Source organism: Fusarium mangiferae (assembly GCF_900044065.1).
Source record: "Fusarium mangiferae strain MRC7560 genome assembly, contig: FMAN_scaffold015, whole genome shotgun sequence".
In the NCBI taxonomy this organism is placed as follows: Eukaryota; Fungi; Ascomycota; class Sordariomycetes; order Hypocreales; family Nectriaceae; genus Fusarium; species Fusarium mangiferae.
Window position 1 is genome coordinate 520,146 of NW_024573935.1, and position 20,002 is coordinate 540,147.

Genomic DNA, 20,002 nt, shown 5'->3' on the forward strand with positions numbered 1-20,002 from the left:
CCTGTACTTTCTCATGCAGCCGAACCTGCCCAGCGACACTGTGATGTGGTCAGGCACGCATCTGATTGACGGGATATGCCCCGCTATTCCCCTAGCCTGGCGTAGCCTGGTGTGATCTCGCACGTGATGTTGAGATCTGGCGATTTGGTTTGTTTGTGCCTTGCTGAGGGTGGGGTTGCAAACAGCAACCTTGATGTCAACGTCACTCGTCTCGGGGCTACCCTGAAGTTGGGGATGAAGCAACAGAGACAATCAATTCTTTGCTTGGCAATCATTAAAAGGCCCAAATTGTCTATTGTTTATTTCTCAACAAAATTCTGCATCATTATCATCTCTTGTCTGTTACTCAATTGTGCGCCAAAGGCTTCCAATATGCATAGCAAAGCAATCGTGGAGCAATTCATTCAGTCTCGTGACTCAAAATCCTCAAGGACCTAGCGTTTGCTTCTCTAAAAGTCCTACTGGGTAAACTCGATTAAGCAATTGATATTTCAATATTATGACAGGACTGTAACAGGGATCAGTGCATGTTTGACAAACAGACTACGGCTTGGTTGTTAATGGTGGGAAAACACCCGTTCCGTCTTCGCGAGACGATCAATACTCTATACACACAATATCACCGGGGAGCAACCAAGGCAGATCACCGTCAGAAGTATCAGGCCCGAATTAAGATCTTCACATCTCATACCGATGTGCAGAACAAATTTGACCACCAAACTCATCATCCACAGGCACCACGATGGTTGCCGACGCTGTGCAACATTCAACATGGCCAGCACAATCACGCAAGAGCCACATGAAAGCCTCATAGACTCGACTCTATCTTTCATCTCAACAGCTGGATGAGACCATGTGGAACAAAACTACGACATACATCTCGGCGCACAAACCCATGTGAGTGTGACAGGATACCAAATTGAGACGATGCCGTGTTGCCCCTTGTCTATGCAGGTTGCAAACGACGGAGGACAGCATCGACGGGAGAGGACGACGCAACATGTTTCGGCTATTTGTCCATACATAGACGAACGATTTTCAATTGCTGAAATCTGCCCGTACAAACGCCGCTTGGAGTACCACCCACACTGAATCAGAGCCTTCAGAGGTGACCGGAAGGGTAAACGGATGCGATCTCTGCCCATCAGACGAGGAGAATATGCAGGTGAGACTCAAGCAGCCATCGCGACGCTGACAGCTACATGCATTATTGGGACGAAGGATCGTGGCATCACTTGCAAACACCAACGCAGCCTTGTAGGGCAGTGAGTTAGTTCATCGCCTACTGTGACATCGGCCACGAGCCATCGTTGTTGCATTCGACGTAAGCAGGCAAAGACAGTGAGACGGGCCAACTAGCTCATCGGGTATGCCCGTACGGTATGCTGTCATCAGTCATGAAGGATCCACGCAGGTGAGAATTGAAGTTTTTCTACGCCAACATCAGAAAAGAAAACGACCTTGATGAAGTGACGTTTGTAGACATACGGACGTCAGCAATGCGGACCGCCGGCACAACTCACAAACACCAAGATCCTTCTCACGGAATCCATATTATCATGTTATTAGCGTGAGGGAGCCAAGATGATGGAGCGCATTAACGGGATCACCCATAAAATGGTCGAGTTGATCTCATCCAATGCCCTCAAGCAGCATGGCTCGAAGTCTTGAGACACGAACTAGGGTTCAGTTGCTATTTCTATTTCTAGGGGACTTTTCCATCATCGCTGCACGGCAGGCAATAAGCGTCAGTGCTAGAGTAGTAGTTCATCCTGCCCCTTGGTTTCCAGGGCTCCAGGGCTGGTCTGGTTCCTGTTTTTAGCTTACCGGCTTGCGGGTGTGGGTTAGTCTGCACAGCCTCAAATGGCGGCGGCCATGCATTTTTGCATCCCAGCAAGGAGATTGGCTGGCATGACGAGCATCTCAGAGCCCAAATGTTTAATCCTCCGAGCAAAGACAAGGGCACTTTTGATGTGGATCTGTTGATATGCTTGTCTAGATCTGAATTCTGTCGTTACTGTCGTATTGAAGGACACCTTGGCCCTGGCGCCCATGGAAGCCATCGATGCAGAAACAAAACCGAGACAGCTAATTCGCTGAATAAGATATGAGCATTGAAGATGAAAGAACAGCCCATGAGTTTTGTTTGGCTTGGCGGAGTTAGGAGTTGAGTTGAACTGAGAGGCTCCGTGACAACGAAAGTCTCCACCGACGTCTGTTTACCTAATTGAATCCCTGGTGACGATTTCCAATGACGGCTACCGAGGCGGAACGGCACTGCAATTTTGTTGCCAACCGGCCGTTAGAAATACCCTACCTATTCGTTCAGATTCTTCCCATTGAGCTGGTACAGGGCGGAGAATGTCAGAATTAACCGAGCTGGCTTCAATCATATTACTTGTTTTGGATATACATACAGTTGTGGATGCTCCGCCACAGCACAGGGGGCTTGCTGTTTGCTGCAAGCCCTTCAATGATGATCAACTCATTGATGAGATGGGCTATGCTAATCAGATGCTGCTGATGACAAAACCTCCAATTGAAGTCTCTCAGTGACTTTTCCCAAAGCTACATAGTCAGGATGTCAGAAGATGCCGTTGTAACGATCCATTCTCCGGCACATCTCGTGTACCTTAATCCATGTCGATCAACAACCACAGACTTGCCGTAGCATTGCAACAAGAAGCAACTCATGCTGTCGAAGCCCACTTTGTGATAATGCGCAGTCCACTCAGGCTGCCCAGCTGTCACAGAACCTGCCCGTACTAGAGAACTTTCAGGGCTGTCGTCCTCCACTAGGTAGACCTCACCTCATCCTCAGCTAAAAAAGGTCCCCCCCGGACCCGTTTTCTACGTCGAGGCCCCACATGGTCTACCCGTTCAGGGGAGCACCTCAGTACAGTCAGTGAGTACAGTGCAGTGAGTGTAGTCAGTGAGTCCGTCTGTCGGTCTCTCCACCATCACCGATGCCACCACCGCCGCCGTCGTAAACAAGCCCGGCTGTTCCAACAATAGAAAAGAGGCTGCCTCTCTAGCTTTAGATCTACCGCGAAGAGTATAACTAAGCGTTAGGCTCTTAGGGACATCTTGAATTGGTATCAGATTATCGATCTATTCATTCCTTAACATCTTGAATGACTCGTTTCATCTTTTCTTCTCTACACAATCTTCAGAACCTGATGCACATCAGCCCAGCCCAGTCCGCCTCAGCTCCATTTTAGACTGAGGCTAACCAAAGAACCAGGCCGGTCTGACAAAAAAAGAACAGCACCACCTCACCACAGTCCTTCACTGTCCTATCATCTCGGTCAATCAATCATCAGTCCTGCCCGTCAGTCTTGGTCTCGTATTCCCAACCCGTTAAACATCATTCTTTCATATTCTTTCTTGTTTCTCTACTATTCTACCTACTCTTTGAAGAACTTGTTCATCCAACCAGCTGCTTGGCACTCGTTGCGTCCTAGACATTACTCTCGCCATTAAAAACGCTCTGATCTCACTGCACAAACCCAGGACTGTACTGCATTGCATTAGTACCCTGGCAGCTGAACCGTATGCTAGCACCGTATTTACGTACTGCCTGCACCTACGCCTACGCCTACACCTGCACCTGGCCCGGCTTGTCCTGACCTGGCTGGTTCCATCTGGCCCTGTCCTCCTCGCTCCACGTCCGCGCGCCCATTCAGGTCCGGACGTCCCTTGTTACTTTACTCACCCATCCAACGATTCTCTTACCAAAAAGTCCGTTGGCAAAAAAATAAGGGGTCCTATCCCAGATCTCGACGACATTTCTCTGACTGGACCAACCTTACTCTCCAATTAATCATCATCACCTTCATATCACCCAATCCAGTCCTATCCAATCCCTTTCGGCCTAGCTTAGCTTGTTCCTGTTGTTATCACCGCGACGACGCCCTCTTGAACGCTGTAGCTCGTTGCTCTTCCACCCATAGTCAATCGACGGCAACGATTAACCGACGCATCACCCAGATCTGGGGCCCGTAGCAGACTCCAGATCCGATTCCCACCTACGATTAGTCTCGAAACGATATCATCACGCAGCCTCGAGGCCATATAACTCAGTCATCATGAGCGCAAATCCCAGCAACGTTATCCGCAGGTACGACTTCATCGCGCTCCCGAGCTCCGCTCCCCATCAGGTCCCAAAACGATACTCCTCCCTGCCATACCAATCATCACATGCTCAATATGTTTGAAGCTCAATCAGACCACTAACGACGTACCGTAGGAAGTTGGTCATTATCGGTGATGGTGCCTGCGGCAAGACCAGTTTGCTGAGCGTATTTACGCTAGGTTACTTTCCTACAGTGAGTCCAAATCTACATATCGTCATCAAATCATGCTAACCTGTTTGCAGCATTATGTGAGCCTCGACCGTAACCCCTTGCGACGACGATTATTGACCTCGTATTATATAGATCCCCACAGTCTTTGAGAACTATGTGACAGATTGTCGAGTAGACGGCAAGTCCGTCCAGCTTGCTCTATGGGATACCGCTGGCCAAGAAGACTACGAACGATTACGACCGCTCGCCTACTCAAAAGCCCATGTCATCTTGATAGGATTTTCCGTCGATACACCAGATTCCCTTGACAATGTTAAGCACAAGGTACGGCCCCCTCGGCATGCGGTATGCGCTTAGTGATGAACCCTGGAAAGCTGACGTGTTTCTCTTGCAGTGGATTGAGGAAGCCACCCGCCTGTGCATCGGCGTTCCCATTATTCTCGTTGGTCTTAAGAAAGATCTTCGAGAGGACCCCGTCGCGATCGAGGAAATGCGCAAGAAGTCGATGCGTTTTGTGTCTGAACATGATGGAGAGTCAATCGCTCGGGAAATTGGCGCGAAGCGATATCTTGAATGCTCCAGCTTGAGCGGCGAAGGCGTCGACGACGTATTTGAGGCTGCCACCCGTGCTGCTCTGCTGACCTTTGAGAAGGGCGAGGGCGGCGGTTGCTGCGTAGTGCTGTAAAACCGTCAGCTATGCGCCGCAGAACGAACCATCATCCACGCCACTTGGATGTACTCACACACAATACCAGGGACAATATACAGCTGTTCCTAGGTTTTATCTTTACGCGATCGATCACCACTTCGCCTCGGCCGCAAAATCAACATATGTTCAGACAACTGGAGACGAGTGTAGATTTTTGGATCATGAGGGAATCAATTTAGGATATAGAGGATTTATTGCTCGGCGCCTCAGGAGGACAACTTCCTTTCATATACTCTACACTCGCTCACTCTCAAAAACTCATCATCACGGAATTGAAGCAAAAGGCAGCATCACATTCCGGCGCTTCGGCCGACCCGATCCTATTTACTATCTATCTATTCCACGGCCGATCTTCTCTCAAATGCCGACATCCTCACTATCACGTTTCCTTTCTGGCGTTTTTCAGCAGACAATCAACATGTGAAGACTCGCTCATCGAGTCTTCTCAGACACAAACAAGTGACTACCATCCAGCCATACGCACCCTCATTTTCATTACGATCGAACTGCATTTTGGATCTATTTCGAATACTGGCCAATCTCACCTGTCACTCGTAATATCTGAGCGGAATTGCAAAAACATCTTTTATATACTTGGCATCCTGAGGAGAGACAAAAATTGGAGAGGAGCAAGGGTGCATGGGCAGAAAGAAGGATACTTGCATGATTTGGTTCGAGCGAGTTCAGATACGCATATTCACTCTCTGTATTAATAATCGAATAGCGGCATAGAACTGGCTTTGTCGAGCGTTGGAAAGATGAGAGTGAATCAATGACATGGATTAAGATGACGGGGAGAATGATTGGTGCTGTCGTTTACGGACCTGATACTTAATGAGAGTGATGATCTTAGCATCTGATGTGGTTCATACATAACTAGCCATGTTTCAAGACGTCCTTCGAAGGATTGAGTGGCCTCAAGTATGGACTTAATAAGAGTCGTAAACATTGGCTTTCTAGCTACTATCATCTGAAAGCTGCCTTATCATACATACAGTACAGTTTCTATTATAAGCAATTTTTCCCCTAGGTCCAAACAGCAAACAAAGCTTTAATCGTTGTTCCTCTTCCACTCGTGGTTCCAAGCGTTCTTAGCTGGGTGCTCTGTTTGGTAACGAGCATACTCAATGGGAATTGCGTCAAGACCCCAGACACCCTTCTTTTCCATAGCAACACGGTACAGGTAGCCCTCGTCTCTGTTTCCTGGGCCAACTGTTTTGCGCAGCTCTTCACAAGCATTGTACATGCCGCTGAAGATGCGGGAGCGTTCTTGCTCAGTTGCTAGATGCTGCTGTCGTCGGAAGAGTTGCCAAGCGCGGTGGATGGTCCAGTGGCGTAAATATCGAAGACGGGCCATTCGTAGAGGAGGGGGAGCGGGAGAGAACATATTTTGGCGGAGCGTGCGGATGCGGTAGTAGTTTTCGGATTTCGGAGCTGCGTGCTTTCGGCGGGGAGGGACCTTGCCGGCATTGGGGCTCTTCGGCGCGACCTTGGGAGGTGTGCGAGCAAGCATGTTCGCTGTGGTAGAGAAAAGACGGGTCGTTTGCGTCGTAGAAGCAGGCTGGCGGGTAAAAAGCCCGCGGAGAGAGAATATTGAAGACATCGTGAGGTTTAGCGGTGCGAAGCAGGCGGGGAAGTCTCAAGTTATTGACCAAGACATAAATAATCAGGTCAATCGTATTGCAAAAAATGATACAATCAACTAAAGTTCGAAGGGAATTGGCGGTAATGATCGTTCGGCGGTTCGATTCGTCTTAATTCTCTGGGGAGAAAGAGAAAGGCGCATTGAACGCTCGTGCTAAGAAGTGTCCGCCTTGCTTGACTTGTGCTCGGGCGTGACGCAGTTTTTCCTGGATCAATTGATCGTATGGTTGGAGTGCAGCTCGGCAATCTTTCAACCGGGGCAAGTTATTCTCAACACTCGGGTTGATACAGTCGTATTGGAAAGTCTGCTCATTGTAGAGGCTCCAGATGTCCTGCACGAGGAAATTGTTAGCTCGATTCGGTTCGGGTAAATATTTCACCGCGTCCAGCTCAAACCCAAATCAACTTCAACTTAGACTTCAAACTCTTGTCATAAGACGATGATGCCTCGAAGTCGGTGAAATTATTGTCTCAATCCAGACCAAATTGAATTTACAATTTGAGTGTTGCTGGAATAGACAGTAGTGGAAGGTTGAAGACTTACCGATTGCCCCTCGTTTTCGTAGATAAAGAGATCTCGACGATTCCCACCATGGAAATGCTCCCACGCCATTCTTTCCAGCCTGGAGTTCCAGTGGCCTGCAAGATCTTGCAGTGAGAGACCGGTGGCAGCTGTGAGAAGAATCTCTAGGTCTGGCGACTGAACACCTTCGTAGACTTCAGGCACATCTTTGAGTCGAAGTATAAGCCACGCAAGCTCCTGGGTCACGTCATGTTTCCAAATGTTGTCTTTGTGGTCTTGGGGCGGAAAAACCGCGAAGTTTTGGGAAAGGGAAGTCCAATCCTCTAGGATTTGCCTGAAAGTATCAGGATCTATCACCACTCTTGAGCGTAGGAATGCGTGTCTCGGGTAGTAGGCTGCGTGATCTACGCCCAAGAAAAGCGTCATCGAGCCGATGAAGATTTCAGACGCTGGCTTCCAGAGGGCCATGAGGCGTAGCTTGTGCTCATAGGAGCTTCGAGGGACTTGTCCTTCATATGTGAAGTTCATGTGGCTCGGCATGATGTTCAGTCCTTCAGTGAACGGTAAAGAGTTCGAGTATCGGAAAATAAAGGTCCCAGGGGAGTATCCGAGAAACCACCTCCCACGACGCATGAACGGAAACTGAATAACTCGGAAGATCTCAAGGCGATCTCCCATCGTGACATGTACCTGGCTCGCTATCTGCACCAGTTGATTGTTGATGAGCATGCTTGAAACGTCCCTGGGATCAACAACTCGGGGCTCCATCAGGGCTCGTCTCAAATAAACGAGCTTTGGCATGGCTGTATTCCAAAGCTGGTCAAAGTTTTCTGTGATGGTGTTGCGAACCTCTTCTGATAAGCTGGTCGCTGGTATCTCATTTGTGGTAAGCAGATCATAGGATGCGTGGTAAAACGCTTGATCGGCCACACTCTTTCTAAGATTGGCTCTGAGGCAATGCTTGATGGGGCTATATCGTCTCTCTTCGGACTCTACGCTCATGTACCAGATGGAGAAATTGTGAGCGTGCAAAAAGTCCGTGGAAGTACACGGGACCTGGATGCCCCGGCAAGGAACACAAGCGTTCGGATCCTGAGCACGTTGGGGACGAGCATTTACCCGCGGCCGGCCGCGGCCAGCCCTTCGAGATCCTCGAGGTCCAGTCATCTAGAGACAATGTTGGAGAGGCAACAATAGGAGCACTGGGTAAATATATGTGTTTGGCCTGTAAGGATATCTGGTTAGAATACCCGAAAAGATAGGTCTGATAGAAGCCGGCGAGAATGGGAAGATGCAGATGACAAAGGAGAAGTTTTAAAAGAAAGGCGATACGTTGGGAAAATCAAAACAGCGAGGAGGAAAGATAAGGGTGTTTTCGTCATGCTTTTGGTATAGGATGACTCACTTTTGGCTTTTATGTTCGCAGAGAAACTTCTGAATATGCAAACTTACCTAGGTAAGTGAGGTTGCTGCCTTCACGGAAACAAGAAATCTTCTGAGTCCTGACTTCTAGGTCCGTGGAACGGAAAAGAAACTTTCAGTATGCCTATGCTCGGTAGGCCTTAAGACTGCCCACTTAATTCTTTTGACACCTTTGTTCACTGTCAGAAGTGATGTTACCCCTGAAGGCCACCACCATCACTAAACCAAATGGGTGATAAAATAAAAACAGTATCGAGTTCCTCTTCAACTTGATCATTAGAAGAAGTCACGTTTTAAAGATTACTGCACATATGTGGTAGAATCAAACGCTGGAAGGTTTGTAGTGGCGTAGATTAAGAAGCGGAAGTATACCGCCGTTGACTAGAACCTTGACCCAAAATTTACTATAGTAGTCGGTAGGTAAGGACTTGGATTTTGTGACACCTGAGAGGCCCAAAAGGCGATTATTTGCCGAGATAGAAGTTCGAGATAGGATTGAACAGAATAGCAGAGTAATGTTACCTTTATCTCTTGTGTGGTGGCAGTATCGATGCACGTTGCGAGAAAAGGGGGCATTGATGACTTTGGATATCGTGGACCGAGACCGAAGCTACAATAAGAAAGTGTAACGAATACAGGTTTTGCGCTAGTTAACTTAAGATGTCAGAGAGACCAATAGCTTTCGTTTTTAAAAGTAAATTTATGGTTGTCAGATCATCATTCGTCGTAGATTGATCAAGTTCTGATATCTTGCCCAAGGATTCACTGACACTGCCATCCGTCGCAGCTTACTTTCACACGGACTAACACTCCCAACTTGTTCACCTTTTCATCAGTGTAAATCTGATATTTCCTCTGCAAGCTTCTATTGTTTCCCTTTCACCACAAACAAACTTGACCTTACGCACCAACAAACTCGTCACACACTTCCCTTCACCATCACCACATCCCTCTTCACACTTATAAAAGTGCCTGACAAGGTATTTGGCAAACATATTTCTCGGATACAAGCATTCACTCATCGCAAATAACTAGATAAACAAAATGGACAGTCCTTACGCCTCCAACACTGGCCTGTCTTCGGACTCTGAGCCTGGTAATGCCCCTCAGGCTAATGATTATCGGATCCGACGTCGAGCCCAGGAACGTTTACGGGGGCCTGGCGCTTCCGAAAATAGATCCAGCCCGGCACCCGAGTACCTAGAGGATGTCCCTCTTGATGACGACAACTCTGACCAGGGAGACCATGAGGAAGGGTACGACATCCTCGACGGGGCGCTCGTTCGAGGGGCAATGCATCGAGATCGCTCCATAAACGAACTCGCTCCGGACGAGGACTCCGATGAAGAGCCCTCCTCTGAGGAGCTCCAGTTTGACGACGCTGGAGTGGTTGGGTACTTTGGCGCTGAGATGTTCAGCGAGACTGAAGAGGTGCATAGCCAAAGGTATGATCCGTGATTGCTTTTAACTCTTGTCTCTCTGGCTCGTCTATGTTTAAGAACCTAGAAAGCTAACTCAAAATAGCACCTCTCAGATTATCCAGAACCCTTCTGGCACCGACGTCCCCCAAGGGGTTCTTGCTGCAACCGCACAGATTGCGCAGAACAACCTCGCTAGGTCATACGACAACCTCACCGGCGGGCTTACTTACACTGCCCAGCGTGCCCAAGATGCCATGGCGACCACTGCCCAGGCAGGGGGCCATCTAGCTGAAGGGGCCTGGCGTGCTGGCAATGGTGTCGCGATTTGGGCTCAAGAGCGATGGCCCAACATGCCTCGTGTTATCAACCGTAGGGTGTTGGGTTCTCTGGCCGAGATTGTGATGGAGGGTGTTCAAGCCTTGCCACCTTCGGACTCCATCATTCGCCCACAAGGACGGCGATGAATTAGGGGGTCCAAGGTAGGCTATGGCTTCCTGCCGCTACAAGTGTCGGATTGGGTGCAGGTATTTGGCTCTGGAAACTGGTGGGCGTGGGGAGTATAGGAGAAAAGTCTTTTGCTGCTTTTGTGTTTTCGTTTGTGGATGATACCATTATATAAGGACAAGGAGAGCAATCAGCATGGCGCTCGGAAAATGGAGCATGGAATTTGCAGGCGAAAAGTTAATCAGGATCCAGTGTTAATAAAGGGAAAGGAGAGGAAGCATTCGGGATCACGCATCAAGAGCCGGCGTATATAGAATAAAATTGCTTTGTTATGCAAAATACCATTGTGTTGTCAACAAACTACATTAAACTCCAAGTCGCATGCCGTAATCCTTTATCCATTTTGAACCAAATCATCATTAGTGCTCGTGTGTCACGTTGTTGAGATCCCTGAATTCACCGCGTAGGCTCTCGATCCCTTCTGCCTTGACCTCGTCGACAAGCTTGGCCACCTCAGGGGCAATGACGTTCTCATCAAAGCCGAAGTATTTGTAGGCGTCCTTACCAGGTAGTGATTTGCCAAAAGTGGCCATTGAGTAACCAGCATCGGCGTATCGTTCCCAGCCGTTGACGGCATAGGCCTCAATCACAACTCGAGGGGCGTTGGAGCGGTATTGAAGAACTCGGCGTTTGTACTCAAGGGGTTGGGAGTTGAAAAGGCGCTGACAAGGGAACGAGACCACACGGGCCTTGATGCCGAACTTCTCCTTGAGGACCTCGCAGGTCTTGACGGCGAAGACCATTTCGGCACCGACACCGATGAGAGTGACATCGGCATCCTCCTCCTCAATGAAGACATAAGCACCCTTCTGAACACCTTCGCGGCTGGAGTACGCAGGGTACTGCTCGAGGTTCTGACGGGAGAGGGAGATGATAGATGGAGTGTCCTTGGCCTCGAGAGCGGTAATGAAGGCACCGGCCGTCTCTTCGGTATCGCAAGGTCGGATGTAAAGGAGGTTGGGCATGGAACGGTACAGAGCAGGGAGAGCAATCGGTTGGTGGGTTGGGCCGTCTTCACCAGTACCGATCGAGTCGTGGGTGGCAATGTGGATGGCTTGAAGGTTCTGAAGAGCGCCCATGCGAACACCGGGAGCGGCGTAGATGTAAAACATGAAGAAGCTTGAGGTGACAGGAAGGATCGTGCCCTTGCCGTAAGCGGCGAGACCGTTGGAGATGGAAGCCATCGCATGTTCCCGGATACCCCAGTGAATGTAACGGCCAGAGTAGTTGCCATTGATGCCACAGGTGGTCTTGAGGTCGGGCTGTAACTGTGTTAGTGACAGGAAACTGGCTGTGCTAGGGGGGAACCTACATGTTGGAAGTCAACCTTGTCCTTCCAGATCATATTGACAGAGGGTGACAGATCAGCTGTGCCGACCATGAAGTTCTTGAGTTTCGCGGCCAGGGGGTTGCAGATGATACCGGCAGACTTTCTGGAAGGTGTAGGAGCAGTAGGGAATGACTCCTTGGCAGGAATGATGCTTCGCCAGTCGTCAGTAAAGCGGCCCTCGACACGCTTCATGAACTCTTCATGAAGATCAGGGTACTCCTTGCTGTAGGCATCAACAAGGCTCTTCCAATTCTCGACGAGGCGGTCACCACGAGTCTTGCGGTCGCGGAAGAAGTTATAGACCTCATCAGAGACGACGTAGTGCTTCTCAGGGTCCATACCGAAACGTTCCTTGACGGCCTTGACACCATCGGGACTGAAAGCGGCACCGTGGGCTTTGGCATCGCCGGCAACCTTGCTACCGACTCCGATGACGGTGTGAATGTTGATAAAGGTGGGCTTGTCGGTACTGGCCTTGGCCTTGAGGAGGGCCTTGACAATACCCTCGACATCGAAGCAGCCGTCCTCGACCTCGATAACGTCCCAACCACAGGCGCGCATCTTAGCATTGACGTCTTCAGTGTTGCAGAGGTCGACACTACCGTCGCAAGTAATCTGGTTGTTGTCGTACATGACCACAAGGTTGTTGAGCTTCCAATGCCCAGCCAGCTGAATGGCCTCAAGGGCGACACCTTCTTGTAGACAAGCATCGCCGATCATACAGTAAGTCATGTTGTTGACGAGCTCGTAGTTGGGCTTGTTGTAAGTTGCCGCTAGATTCTTGGTAGCCATGGCGAGACCGACAGCATTGGCGATGCCTTGTCCAAGGGGACCGGTCGTTACTTCGATACCCTCATGCTCAATCTCAGGATGACCGGGTGCCAATGAGTCGTAGTTGGATGAGTGGTAGGACTTGAGATGCTCAAAGGTCATGGCCTTGTAGCCTGTGAGATGGAGGAATGTGTACTGGAAGAGACATGTGTGGCCGTTGGAGAGGACGAAACGATCGCGGTTGAAGTAGTCAGGGTCGTTGGGAGAGTACTGCATCACGTACTTCCAGAGGGCGAGGCCAATGGCCGCCATACCCATAGCACCTCTGTAACTCAGTCAGTATATGCCATTCTTTGGTCTTTCGATGGCTGTGAAACGTACCCAGGGTGACCGCCCTTGAATTGCTCACAAAGATCAGCGATCAAGCAGCGAAACTGCCGCAGGGCAAGATCAATTGTGTCTGCATCATCGTTCTTGATCAACTTGACGACGTTGGAAAGAGCTACAGGCTCTTCCTGTGTCTCTGGGGTGATTGCGCTTGGTGCCATCTCGGACTGGATCTGGGACTCTGTGATACTCTTACAAGACGAGTAGATGATGAGTGCAGTTGAGAAACATCGAAAGTGACTCTTGAGTTATAGACATTTCGAAAAAGCATCTTTTGCGCGTGATCTTTCTCATAACGACGGTGATGTTCGTTGTGGCCATGGCACACCGGGTTACCCCAACAGGGCAGGGCAAAGCGCCGTGGGGAAATGTGCGTTTGCTATTTGACGTGGGGTTCTTGATGAGCTCGACATTATTGGATTGAAGGAGAATCGGATTCTGGATCAGGAAGTTGGAGGCACCAGATCACGGCTTTGCCTGTTGAGGTTAGAGTCGAGATTGCGCTTAGAACTGCCATGGACCTGATGCTTGGGGTATTGGCGCCTCATGATCGTGTGGAGACAAGGTTGCAATTATTTGGGTGACGGAAATACTGATGAGGTTAGTGTGTCGTCTCTAATACCTAAGTATTGTACAACTCTGGGAACCTGCATTTGCGACAGAGATTGCTAGTTGAAAGAAACAACCGGACTTGTTTGTAGAACCGAAGGCTAGCAAAAACAAACGGGCAGTTCAGGGGCTGAGACACGGTGGAGACATCCCCGTATTTGTGTCTTGCCCAACACCTGAGCACATATTTTTGTCCCTCCTCTTTGAGCCTGGAAATACTGGATCTCAGCAAAGGCCCTGCCTGTGTAGTGGGATGTGACAACCTCCGGCTGCAATTACCTCGTCGAATCAACCAAGAATCACTCTTCAAACTCAATTTGAGACACATCATTCTTCGCATAGAACTTCCAAATGGACCCTATGACGGCAATGCTTAACTCAACATATCTTCGGCGCCTCCAGAAATGGATATCCGTTGATGGTATATCCTGACGAGTGTGCGTCTCCAAAACCGTTGTCCCCCAGCCGCCTCTATTCTTTTCTTCACTTACCATTCTTTTACGACCTCGTTGATACCCATACAACTTCACTATCACAATGGCTCCCGCTATCGTATCCGACATTGAGCTCCCGGCCCATGTGCCTGAGACTAGAGAAACACCCGCTTCCAAAGCATCAACGTTCAAGCTCTTTTCCCTCGAGAACAAGACCGTCGCCATCACAGGCGGAGCTCGTGGTCTGGGTATAACACTTGCCATTGCCGTTGTCGAAGCCGGCGGTAGTGTAGCTTGCCTTGATATTCTCGAGGAGCCATCGCCAGCTGAGTGGGCACAGCTCAACAAGATCGCCACCGCCAACAAGGCTTCTGTCTCATACCGAAAATGCGACGTCACAGAAGAGCAGTCCGTCGAGACAGCGATGAAGGAGATCGCTGCTGAGGCTGACCAGTCTGGAGCGCCTTTCTGGGGCACAATTGCTTGTGCCGGCATTCAGCAACAGATTGCGGCGCTGGATTATCCAGCTGCCGACTTTGATCGTATCCTACGAGTCAATGTAACTGGTGTCTTCAATACTTGCAAGTACGCGGCACGCGTTCTGCGGGAGAAGAACAGCCCCGGAAGCATCGTCATCATTGGAAGCATGTCAGGCAACATTGCAAACCGAGTAAGCCCTCAAAGCAATCATCAGGCATACCCACAGACTAACAAAGGACAGGGTCTCTCCTGCACAGCTTATAACTCCAGCAAGGCAGCTGTTCAACAAATGTGCCGATCGGTCGCTCAGGAATGGGGTCAATACGGCATCCGAGTCAACACATTGTCTCCCGGGTACATCAGAACCGCCATGACGGACCAATTGCTTCAAGAGAACCCCGAGGTTGAGAAGACATGGATGGCGGGTGCTTTGCTGGGCCGCCTGGGGGCTCCCGAAGACTTCAAGGCCCCTGCGGTATTCCTGCTGTCCGAGGGTGCTTCATTTGTTCATGGAACAGACTTGAGGGTCGATGGAGGACATTGCGCATCAGCATGATTGATTAGAGCGTTTGTTAATATAAGAAACTTTACCACTTGATTGCGGGGTGTCCCAGAAACGTGCAACGGTCCGGGATCAACCGATCGACCGCCCATTCCCCTACCTTTAGGACCGAGACCGTTGCTAACGAGCGCCCGAAAGTCCTCTTTGAGCCCAATCAAGGCCGCATGAAAAAGAGATAAAGTTATTTACCTCATTGAGCTATCCGAACGCCAGGTGACCTTAGTCAATGGCGTTCACACTGCCACCACCAAAATCATGGCGCTAATTCAGCCTCTGGTGTTAGTCGCGGAAGCCTTGCGAGGTTGTTTCAGTAATTTGGCTGCCTCAGCTGAACCCATATAAAAAAGTGACAACTACCCATATTTGGTCGTTCCATTCAATCAAAAACACCACAGTCAATCGCAATGGCCTCTATAACCCTCTCAAATAATGCACACAAGGCGCTGGAGCCTCTCCACCTCCAAGATCGTATCACCGGTACCATTTTCGGCTCAGCGCTGGGAGACGCAATTGGCTTATACACAGAGTTTCTGTCCGCCGACATCTCGGCAAAAGCATACCCCGACCGCAAGTTTACGTTGCTCCCTGCTGAAAAAGCGACACCTTTTCGGCGCGACCACCACAGAAATTTCCATCGTACCGGAGAATGGACTGACGACACAGACCATGCTGTTCTGATACTGCTCTCATTCCTCCATAGCGATGGCAAAAAGCTTGATCCACGAGACTTTGCGTCGCGACTGTCAGTTTGGGTGCGTATGGGACTGAGAGCGCTGGATACCCTGCCTCTTGGCCTTGGACGTACAGTCGGCGGGATCGTACGTAGCAAATCTTACCTAGATGATCCTGAGGGCACAGCGCGCAAGTTCTGGGTGACGGGGAAGTACAATGCTGCGCCCAACGGAAGTCTGATGAGAACACATCCGCTGGGTCTCATGTGTCTTACCAAGTCCGTTGAGGAGACCTTTCAGATCGCAGCAGACTTCTCTGTCGTTACACACGTCGACCCAAGATGTGTGGTCTCTTGCGCCATCGGCACGGCTCTTATTCGTGGACTTGTCCTCGGCGAGACCTACGAAGAGCAACAGGTAGATGAGTTGATCGAAGCTGGCCTCACGTGGTACAACGAGCTCCGCGAAAAAGAATTGCAGGATCCAGATAAGAAAGATGAGCCTCGTCTGGACGTTGACGAATTCAGAAAGCATGCCACAGCTCAATCTCTCGCGGACCTAAAGTTGGATGAGAGTTACAAGATCGGATACGTTTACAAGACATTTGGCTCTGGTATCCTGCTTCTTCGGCTAGCACTTCGCCAACTCAAGTCTTCCGGGCAATTATGCTCCCAGCTTGCCATCTTCGAGAAGCTCATCACAGACCTGACAATGGAAGGCGGCGACGCAGACACCAATGCCTGCTTTGCTGGTGCTCTTTTAGGAGCATTACTCGGATACAAGTCCTTGCCCCCTCATTGGCGCGATGGTCTCCGTCATGGAACTTGGCTTATGGAGAAGTCGGAAGGACTCTGCGACGTGTTAGGTGTGACAAAGGGCTCATACTCCGGATCACGGGACAAGGATACTGCTGAAGACGGTGGACGCGGGTTCTTGACGGACGCACAGATGGAAGAGAAGTGTATGAGAATGCAGGCTTGGATGGCGCAGGAGGAAACCGAATGGAAGAAGAAGCAGGAGACCGAGAAGAAGAAACCCAATTGGTTTGCTTGGAAGTAGTGTTGAAACGATACCTTCTAGCCTTTTCATGACATATGTTCGACCGTTTCAGTCACTGGGATTATGTTAAAGTCCCTACTCTCTCAAACCGATGTGAAAAATGATCTTGGTATTTGCCAAGCTGATAGTAGATATAACACAGTACTAAATGATCCTAAATTGATTGCTATATTGTACATGCATGATGCAATATAAGCAAGGGTAGAACGGCCCTTCCTTTCGTTCGCCCGACGTCCTCCACCATTTTACTCCCTCATATGGACCTCAGTCTCAAACTTCTCATTACTCTCAGTCTCGCCAGTTTCACCACTGGCACTCTTCTCAGAAGCCTCTCCAGGCACACCCATGCTGTGATCCCAGTGAAGCAAGACCTTTGGACCGGTGAAGAGCTTGTCGATCTGCTCGAGAGACAATAGCCGAGTCTCAGGGTAGAAGAAGTAGATGAGGGGAACGAAGAAGGCATTGAAGATGCAGAAGTAGATGTACGTCTTCCAGCCAATACTTGAGATGGACACGGGAGTGATCTCGACGACGAGGAAGGTGAAGATCCAGTTGGAGGCTGTTGCAAGGGCGGCGGCGCGAGTACGGATTGCCAGGGGAGCATATTCGGCGGGCACTATACTTTGTTAGTTGGGCTGGTCTGGGAGACACCCGGGAGCGTTGACTTACAGAGCCAAGGGATGGCAAGTAACCCAACAGCAAAGAAGAAGTCTACCATAGAGTTAGCTAGGTTCATGTCATTTTCAGGGGCTGACTTACTGAACAAGAAGAGCATGACGATGGCGACAATACCTGGTCCAGGCTGCCCAGTAGACACTGTTCCAGCCAAAACAGCCATGCAGACTGCTTGACCAGCGGCGGCAAACATCATCAACTTGCGGCGACCGAGGCGATCAATGATCCAGATAGGGATAAGCGAAGAGAAGAAATAGGCAACTCCATTGAAGCCAGCAAGTAGGAGACTCAGGTTATGGGAAATGCCGACTGATTCTTGGAAGATGACGGGAGCATACTGTGACTTTGTGTCAGTCGTTCGGGTCTAAACGGATGTATATTTCAGTCCAGGGCACTCACGTATGTGATAAGGTTAATACCAGAAAGCTATTAGAGGAGAGTGTTAGTGAGGATCCAAGAAAGAAACAGTAGAATGGTGCCTTACCTGTTGCATGAACTGTCCACCAATACCGAGCATTGTTCGGTACAGGAACTTCTGCTCTCCATTCTTCCACATAGCCTTGAAGCTGCTCGTCTGTGCCGCCTCGCGCTCCTCATTGATAGCATGCTGAATCTCAGCAATGGCACGGCTGACTGTCTCATCATCCTTGGAGATAGACTTGGCATCTCGGCGCACAGCCCAAAGAACTTCGCGTGCCTCGTCGTGGAGATCATGGTTGATGAGCCAACGAGGAGATTCGGGAAGAAGAACGATGCCGATAAAGGTCAGGATGGCGAAAAAGATCTGGAAGGCAAGAGGGAAGCGGAACTGGGCGTCATTACTGACGTAGGACATGCCGTAGTCAACCCAGTATGAGAGCATTACACCGAAGATGTTGATTGCGAGTTCGATGGCGAGACCCTTGCCACGGTTGCTAGCTTTCATGAGCTCAGAGTGCCATACAGCTGAAGATTGTTAGTCGAGATCTGTAACTAAGTCAGGGGCAACTTACGAATGGTACTGGTGTTCATGCCGTTCCCGAGGCCAGCTACAATACGACCAACGATCATCTGAGGGATTCCAAAAGCTGATGCTTGAAGAGCAGCTCCGATGCTGAGAACAACACAGCCCATCATGATACACTTGCGACGACCAAAGTACTCGCCAAAGATGAGACAGAAGATGGCGCCGAAGAAGCAACCGATCTCGTAGATGGCGACGACTGTTCCTTGGAGAGATGAGCTGCCATTGCCACCATCTGTAGTGTCGATCTCGGGAAAAGTGTTGGTAAATGCTGTACCTGTCAACAGGCCAGACATGACACCCTGATCATAACCGAAGAGGAGGAAGCCAGAGCCAGCTGTAGCCGTGATGGCCCAGTCCAAGGGTCTTCCAACAAGGATCGTCATGGTGAAGAGTTGACAAGAAGTGAAGAGATGGAAAGAAGCTATTCAACAACCAACGTTGATGCTACAAGTCACGCAACAGTAAAAGATGGGGCGACTCCATATCAATATATACTCCTCCAAAGTGATAATTCGGCGTCGAGAAAATTAGATCAACTGTTGACTCGCGCGAAACAAGGTTCGTTCCAAGGCCGTGACATGGCGCCAGTTCCCCGTGGGGAGTCCACTGTACCGTAACATTGGATCATCTGGGGTTTTTGCGGGTTAGACGAACGGTTCCGATTTCGAGAGACGTGAGGCATTTGCAAGCGCTGGAGAGAAAATGGGGCATTTAGGCAGCCGAATTCAGGGATGGGGCTCGTGAGTTGCCCTGGTTTTGCGAAAAGGTGAGTCGTAGCCGATGGAACGATACGATAATTGTGAATTGGGGGTGTCATTGGAGACGGATGGTTTAGCGAAAATATCTGTGCACGCAGTTGATGATGTAGCAGAAGACGTGGTTTTCTCAGGCGGGATAGCTGCAGTATGCCTAAGCGTAGGTTCTCTATTAGGGGGTCTTGTTGATCAATTATTTGTGCAGCTAAGAAAGACAAATTCTTTATTGTCAAAGGATACAAGCACAAAAACTCTGGTAATTGCTCAATTGGTCGAAGTAAAGCCTTGGTCTTGATGCCAGAGCAATTTGGATGCTTGCCAAGGTCCGCTTAGACCTACCAAGATCGGCTGCAAGTTGGAGTTCCCCTCCCTATCTACATCTCCACTCCTCACTGCAAGACCCCAGAATGGGCGATGGCATTTTCGGTTGGGACGACACTAATTCGCATGCAGATGCCCTACACCTTACGCATTGTATACTCTCCCAGGGTGCGTACACTTCCCTTATCCGATTTTGCCGTGAGATATACTCAAATGGCTGTCTGAAGTTTGTGCTGACAATATCGCGAAGAGCATCAGAGCCATGGTCGGATTAGGAATCTGGGAACGCCCTACTGAGAACCATAAGATAAAGATGCCATTTGGTATCAAAGATGATATAATAGCAAACAATTCTTCTGCTTGACCAAGTGCTAGCGCTTTGTGTGACACCGACACCATAACACACGACAAA

General features: G+C 49.7%; 8 protein-coding genes across 8 annotated transcripts; 4 read left to right on the forward strand and 4 right to left on the reverse strand.

Moving 5' to 3' along the window:
* Positions 1-4,088: 4,088 nt before the first annotated feature.
* FMAN_12751 (putative GTP-binding protein rho2) lies at positions 4,089-4,992 on the forward strand (the record flags this gene model as incomplete). The annotated part of the gene is made up of 5 exons (XM_041823229.1): positions 4,089-4,120; positions 4,250-4,328; positions 4,379-4,384; positions 4,440-4,631; positions 4,702-4,992. 5 exons carry the CDS (start codon positions 4,089-4,091, stop codon positions 4,990-4,992), a joined length of 600 nt encoding a protein of 199 aa, XP_041688831.1.
* Positions 4,993-6,067: 1,075 nt separating this feature from the next.
* FMAN_12752 (uncharacterized protein) lies at positions 6,068-6,619 on the reverse strand (the record flags this gene model as incomplete). Its single annotated transcript, XM_041823230.1, has 1 exon — positions 6,068-6,619. The coding sequence occupies one exon, from the start codon at positions 6,617-6,619 to the stop codon at positions 6,068-6,070; it is 552 nt and encodes a 183-aa protein (XP_041688832.1).
* A 504-nt stretch (positions 6,620-7,123) lies between these two features.
* Positions 7,124-8,350, reverse strand: FMAN_12753 (uncharacterized protein; the record flags this gene model as incomplete). The annotated part of the gene is made up of 1 exon (XM_041823231.1): positions 7,124-8,350. The coding sequence occupies one exon, from the start codon at positions 8,348-8,350 to the stop codon at positions 7,124-7,126; it is 1,227 nt and encodes a 408-aa protein (XP_041688833.1).
* Positions 8,351-9,649: 1,299 nt separating this feature from the next.
* On the forward strand, positions 9,650-10,490 carry FMAN_12754 (uncharacterized protein; the record flags this gene model as incomplete). Its single annotated transcript, XM_041823232.1, has 2 exons — positions 9,650-10,050; positions 10,130-10,490. The coding sequence occupies 2 exons, from the start codon at positions 9,650-9,652 to the stop codon at positions 10,488-10,490; spliced, it is 762 nt and encodes a 253-aa protein (XP_041688834.1).
* A 399-nt stretch (positions 10,491-10,889) lies between these two features.
* On the reverse strand, positions 10,890-13,179 carry FMAN_12755 (uncharacterized protein; the record flags this gene model as incomplete). The annotated part of the gene is made up of 3 exons (XM_041823234.1): positions 10,890-11,792; positions 11,843-12,956; positions 13,013-13,179. 3 exons carry the CDS (start codon positions 13,177-13,179, stop codon positions 10,890-10,892), a joined length of 2,184 nt encoding a protein of 727 aa, XP_041688835.1.
* Positions 13,180-14,164: 985 nt separating this feature from the next.
* Positions 14,165-15,097, forward strand: FMAN_12756 (uncharacterized protein; the record flags this gene model as incomplete). Its single annotated transcript, XM_041823235.1, has 1 exon — positions 14,165-15,097. The coding sequence occupies one exon, from the start codon at positions 14,165-14,167 to the stop codon at positions 15,095-15,097; it is 933 nt and encodes a 310-aa protein (XP_041688836.1).
* Positions 15,098-15,507: 410 nt separating this feature from the next.
* On the forward strand, positions 15,508-16,833 carry FMAN_12757 (uncharacterized protein; the record flags this gene model as incomplete). The annotated part of the gene is made up of 1 exon (XM_041823236.1): positions 15,508-16,833. The coding sequence occupies one exon, from the start codon at positions 15,508-15,510 to the stop codon at positions 16,831-16,833; it is 1,326 nt and encodes a 441-aa protein (XP_041688837.1).
* A 245-nt stretch (positions 16,834-17,078) lies between these two features.
* FMAN_12758 (putative sugar transporter) lies at positions 17,079-18,897 on the reverse strand (the record flags this gene model as incomplete). The annotated part of the gene is made up of 6 exons (XM_041823237.1): positions 17,079-17,449; positions 17,503-17,544; positions 17,593-17,845; positions 17,908-17,934; positions 17,993-18,453; positions 18,501-18,897. 6 exons carry the CDS (start codon positions 18,895-18,897, stop codon positions 17,079-17,081), a joined length of 1,551 nt encoding a protein of 516 aa, XP_041688838.1.
* Positions 18,898-20,002: the final 1,105 nt, after the last annotated feature.